This window comes from Frankliniella occidentalis, unplaced genomic scaffold, assembly GCF_000697945.3.
Source record: "Frankliniella occidentalis isolate FOCC.00 unplaced genomic scaffold, Focc_3.1 Scaffold106, whole genome shotgun sequence".
Taxonomy (NCBI): Eukaryota; Metazoa; Arthropoda; class Insecta; order Thysanoptera; family Thripidae; genus Frankliniella; species Frankliniella occidentalis.
In genome coordinates, this window is record NW_026267235.1 from 176,435 (window position 1) to 182,158 (window position 5,724).

The following is a 5,724-nucleotide window of genomic DNA, read 5'->3' on the forward strand; positions in this document are numbered from 1 at the left end:
CCCCCCAGCCAAGTAGTGAATAGGCAATCTTCCCTAGAGTTTAGCGTTCATTGTTTAAATACCAGGCGGCGTTCTCACATATGACGCATGCGTCTGAAAATTACTGAGGTGCTTTTAAAAAAATCGTATTAAACACTCGTTTCGTGCCTCCCCCTCTCATATTTTATTTCAGAGAACGAGAAACAGTACAACAAATTACAAAACTATTTATTTTACACCAAAAATAACATCTTAAATGAAAAAGAATATTAATCTAGTTCATGCATCATAGTAGACAACACAGGATAGGACTACAGCACAATTCAGAACAAAAAAACAGCTCTGAGACAAGGCTTAATGAGGAATATGGATCCACACGCAACCACCAGTAACATCGTGCTCGTTTGAACATTCCATTTCAGGGTCATGAGAGAAAAAACAGAGTAACTCGGCATACAACAGCTCCGGATGACAGCCCAGAGCGCACGTCTCGCAAGGTTTGCTTAGAACACACTCAGACTCTGATGGTGTAAACACTTGAATGTGCAGCAAGGGATTCGCCGTCAAGGCCGCCCTGACTGGGTCGCTGTGCAGCCACGCGTGGCCACATCTAATCTCGGGGCAGGGGCGCAGCACGAGGGTGCGCAGGGCCGGGGCCGCGGCAGGGCTGATGGCGGCCAGCACAGCTTCGGGAGGGCCGTCCAGCCTCAGGTACCGCAGGGCCGGCAGCTGCGGCAGCGCGCCGAGGAGCTGCTGGTGGTGGCAATCAACGGCGTCCTCGACGTTCGCGTTATAGAGGGTCAGGTCCTGCACGCGAGACTTCCCGGACGAGGCTAGTGCCAGTGCCAGGTTCACGCCGACGACGCCTGGGACGTCGTCAGAGTCTGCCTTTTCGCAGTTCAGGTACACATCGCGCAGCCGGGTGGCGCGCCGGAAGAACTCTGCTGCCGCCAAGAGGACCGCTTGCGTGGCCGACGTCAACTCGAAGGACACATCCCGCAGAGAGGCGCAAGCTGCCAGAGCATCCATACCGGGGAGGAGGGGTGAGTGCAACTCCCTCAAGTTGGGCATGTGGGCCATCAGGGGCGCAAGCGAGGCTCCGAACGAAGTGTCGACGTTCCAGACGTCGAGGTAAACCACCTGCAGGGTGGCGCTGTGTCCAGTTAGTATGCAACTGCAGAAAGGTTCGTACGCAAGGTTTGGGCTGCCACGAAATATTTCTAGGGACGCAGTTGACACGGGGCGGGGGTGGCGGACAACGGGACCCATCAGTGATCGTTCAATCCAGTCCATTGTCGGAAGTTCCAGCTTTTTCAGGCCAGCCGTCGACGCCAGTGCCCCCAGTAGGACAGTCAGCCCAGAGTAAGACGCATACTGTATGTTGACACTAACTCGCCTCAGCCGGCCGAGCGCCTCCTGGTTGCGGATGACGAAGGCTGCGTGCGGGGAGCCGGCCCTGTTCACGCGCAGTTCGAGGTCGGCCACGGCGCACTTGGTCGTGTAGGGCACGTGGCACCTCTCCAACGGCAGCACGAGGGCCATCTTCCTGAGGCACGGCGCCAGGCGTAGCACGGTGCAGGTCCAGGGGTTCTTCTCCTTGAGCGTCCGGAGCCGCCACACGTCCCGATGCAGGGCGAGGTCCCGGAGCCGCTTGCACACGAGGCGGAGGGCGAACAGGTCCGGCACGGCCAGGTGCTGCATCACCTCCACCAGCACGTCGTCCGGCAGCTGGTCCATGCTCTGTTGGGACATGATAGGGTGGGTAAATATGAAAGATTGCAATGTGGTTACAGTGTTTCCAAGGCGCACACCACGTCGCCGCGACGCGCCCCTCCACGACGACGCCGCGTGCTATACCTCGCGAAGGGCGCAGCGACGGAGCCACGCCGCGGGCCGCGCGTCGTGTAGGCTTGCTCACGCAGATCACACCTCCGCTCCCTCAATGTTTTTAGGTGGCCCTTATGGCCAGTGCGTAGGCAACCCAGCACACCGTCCGTTGCGTTGTGCGACACTAGAGCTGCGTCCAGACAAAAGGGTCGCTTTGGTTGCTTGGACTCAGAGATCTCTGAGTCGGCGCAGAGGCCGCGTTTTGGATCTCTGCGCAGACTCCACAGCGACCCAAACAACCCAAGCGACCCTCTTGTCTGGACGCAGCTCCAGACACACCTTTAGGCGTGCCGGCGTGTTGCCCGTGGCCTCAAACGGCAAAGCGTAGTTAAATCGGCAGCTTCACATTTCACAGGGCCCGTGCATATGCTAAGCCACGACGTCACGGTCACGCGTGACAAGACTTTAGTGAATGTACATTGTTCCATAAAAGGTTTCGGTCCGCATTTCTTACTCGTACATTACCGCATTGTAGCACTACAGCATTTTCCTCTTTTTTTCAAAACTCGATCGGACGCCAGCCACGGGTACGGTACGTTATAAACTGCTTACTGTTGACCAGCTCACCTCAATAATGATTAAGAAGTCAGAGTTGACTTTTCAAGCCCAACTTCTAGCCCAAGATCGGCGAAGATGCCGTTTCAGAATGTTGGAGTAGTTAAGCGCCGCAGAAACAAGCTGCCGTGTCGATGTCGACCGGCGCGGCGGCTGGACGCTGAGTGAGCTGAGCTGTCTGCTGCCGCGACGGCACGCCGCAACGAACAACACTACTGCAGCACACTGCAGCCGCAGCAGACAACTGCTGCCGCACCGCCCTCCGCCTCGATCACAGTGAGGTTTGAGTTAGTTATTTCTTATTTTCATTTACTGTTTCGCGAGTTAGACTATTTCGCTCAACGAAAAGTTAAGTCGCGGCGATAACGTTTCGCAAAGAGAGTCTAGGAGTGACTGTGTTCTCCGTTTGTCCACGACAAAGGCACGGTGGTAAAGGTTATATTGTGACAGGCCGTCCGATAACGATGAGCGGCATGAACGAGCAGGTTGACACATTTTGATTCCCTTATCGCGCCGTTATGCGGTCTTAGACTTGGGCAGTACCTTCGGGCCAACCACGTGACGCATTTTGCCCCCCCCCCCCCCCCTTGTAGTGCTCCGCGGTGTTTTCTTGACACCCCCCTTTTCACGTGGTATTTTGCCTGTTTGTTATTTCACTATTTCGGTCTAAGTAGAGCATTTTAACAACAAGAGCATTTTTGCTAATGTTGAAACCTAGATTTTGTGGTGACTTTGCGATTGAGCACCGACAGATTTCAATGTTTTATCACGCAAAAAACGGTTTTTTCTTTATTTTATTTTTCTCCAAAAATTTGCTCATTTTAGCAAGTAAGCAGTGGGGTGTTCCAATGGAGCGAGGAGCGGTAGTAAGAACAACAAAAATGGCAAGCAGAAGCGAGAGGGGGAGGGGAAGAGAGTGACCTAGGCTGGTCTGCCTATGCATCGCGTGCTGGCCCGGGCTTTGCACGATATGAGAGACCGATGCGTCTTGAGACTGAGCCTGAGCCTGGCCGGACTCGAAGGGTGCTAGGCCCACACGGAAGGGGCGTCGTCAGGCGTCCGGTAGCAGTCAGTGGTCTCATATCAGGCCGAAGTCTCATGATTTATCAGTCTCAACTCCAGCCTCCAGACAAGGCTCATGTCGTGCAAGCCCTGGCCCGTCGCCCGTCGAGTTCAAAAGGGGCTTTTCTGTGTTTGTCCAAGACTCCACTCTGACCTCAGAGGGGAAGCCCCCCCCACTTTTCCCCCGCTCGTTGCCGACAAGCGGAGCGTCTCGGGCTGGCGGAAATACCCAGGCCCCGTGTCTGGTGGTGCCTCAGGCCAGGGCCTTCTGCTTCAGTCTAGGTCTTGACTTGAGTCTTGGTCCCAGTCCCAGTCTCTCAGTCCAGTCGGTCTTCTATAGCGGTCCAGCTGCAGCGGGTTGCAGGCCGAGTCGCGGCGGTCCTGTCAGCACCTACGTGGCCCAGCCCGCCTCCGAGAACTCTTTGGGTGAAGGTAAGGTCAGTCGACTGAGTAGCGTCTATGCGCCAGAACCCGGTATTGCAACAGTTTTATTCGATACATCGAGGGTGTCGATTCCATTGAAGTAGCCACAAAGGTCGCATTGCAGCTAAATAGATGTACCGCCTGTATCAGCGTAGGCATCTTCGTGTTTCGGGAACCTCGTTCTAGGCTGATGTTCCCCCATCGTGTGCTTGCAGATCATGGAGTCGCTACCGGACGAGGTGCTGGTGATGGTGATGCGGCACGTGGCCGTGACGGACCTGTTCTCCCTCCGCCTGGTGTGCAAGAGGTTCGCGGGCCTAGCGCTGCACCCGGACGCGTGGCGGTACCAGCGGCTCAACGGCAACTCGCCGCGGTCGCGGCCGGACGCGGTGCTGCGCATCGCGCCTTGCCTGGCCGAGCTGACCGTAACGCTGCCGGCGAGGGACCGGCCGTCGTACCACTGGACCACGTGCGCCGTGGAGAGCCTGGTGCTGAACGACTACACCCGCAGCAGCGCGGCCTATGGCGGGCACCGCGCCTCTCAGGTGATCCGCAGGCAGGCGGAGCTCGGCCGCCTCAGGCGCCTCTCGGTCAACTTTCAGTACTTTGTGTCGTTGCAGTCCTGGCAGACGGTAGGGTCAACGTCTGGTTTGAAAAAGCTGGAAGTTCGCGGGTTCTCTCCACGAATAACTGGCGACCCAGGCATGCAGGCGCCGCCTTCGTCCCTCGAGGTCTTCACGTGCGGCTCAGGTGGCTCGCGCGAGCAAACGACGTTCTTTATTGACTTCATCCTGGCCGCGCACGCCGCCACCCTCCGTGAGGTCAATCTCCGCTCAGTCTTCATTCCAGCCCCGGCGTCGACGGCACCCCTGCTGGCGGCCATTAAGGGCCTCCAGAAACTGCAAAGCACCCTGCTTCCCGGGCTGGAGGCCGTGGCGGCTTGCGAGTCGCTGAGGAGGCTCCACTTAGTCGTGAGCAGGCACTGCCATGAAAGCGCGCCGGCCGCCGAGCTACTGCGGCGCGCCTTGCACCTCCATGAGGTGGGGTTGGTTTTCTACCCGGGGGGCATCCCGGACGTGGAGGTGGACGTTGCCCTGGACCTCCTCGGGGCGCTCTCGTCGGTGGGCTCCCGCGTGGAGGTGATCGCTCTCTACCTTAGCAGTCGGTCCCTGCCGGACGAGCACTTCCATCTGCTGCAGCCGCTGCTGGCCGCGCTGCCCTCGCTGCGGCACCTGCGCCGCCTGGTCGTGAGCAACGTGCCGGACGACCTGCTCCTCGCCATCAACCCCGAAGTCGCGCCGGCGCTGAGGACGCTCGCCACGGACCTGACGGTGGCGACCTGCGCCCACGCCTGGATCCACAGGGACTCGGTGAGGACCGTCATGTGGCTGAACCCTCTGCTTCACGTGGAGGTGACATCATTCCTGGTGGTCTGCGGCGACCTGGACGCCTGCGAGGTCTGCCTCCTGGACTACTACTCCGTGCTGAGCGAGGGTTGTCGGCGCCGGGAGCAGCCTAAGAACAACCCTCTCTCTATTGGGCTCTACTCCCATGACCCTGGCGACACATGTGCGACGGTCCACAAAGCCGCTGGCTTCGTGTGGATTAGTGTGCCCGCGCTGCGTCAGCTGCAGCACTTGCACGTGCGTCACGCGTCGGACGCGCTCCTCCTGGCCATCACCCCCGACGTCGCCCCGCTGCTGAGGACGCTCACCACTGAGCTGCCGAGGGACACCTGCGCCCACGCCTGGATCCACAGGGACCCGGTCAAGAGCGCCATGTGGCTCAACCCTTTGCTTCATATCGAGGTGAAGTCGT

General features: G+C 58.5%; 2 protein-coding genes across 2 annotated transcripts in view; one reads left to right on the forward strand and one right to left on the reverse strand.

The window, feature by feature from the left end:
* Window positions 1–139: 139 nt before the first annotated feature.
* LOC113207319 (uncharacterized) lies at window positions 140–2,619 on the reverse strand. The gene is made up of 2 exons (XM_026423833.2): window positions 2,434–2,619; window positions 140–1,719 (listed from the first exon to the last, which is right to left on the reverse strand). Exon 2 carries the CDS (start codon window positions 1,714–1,716, stop codon window positions 334–336), a length of 1,383 nt encoding a protein of 460 aa, XP_026279618.1. The 5' UTR covers window positions 1,717–1,719; window positions 2,434–2,619; the 3' UTR covers window positions 140–333.
* A 1,105-nt stretch (window positions 2,620–3,724) lies between these two features.
* The window catches only part of LOC113207322 (uncharacterized), a 2,394-nt gene continuing 394 nt past the window's right edge, over window positions 3,725–5,724 (forward strand). The window contains exons 1-2 of the mRNA XM_052269927.1: window positions 3,725–3,915; window positions 4,122–5,722. Of these exons, the coding sequence (XP_052125887.1) occupies window positions 4,125–5,722 (1,598 nt within the window). The 5' untranslated portion in view covers window positions 3,725–3,915; window positions 4,122–4,124. The remainder of the gene's footprint in view (window positions 3,916–4,121; window positions 5,723–5,724) is intronic.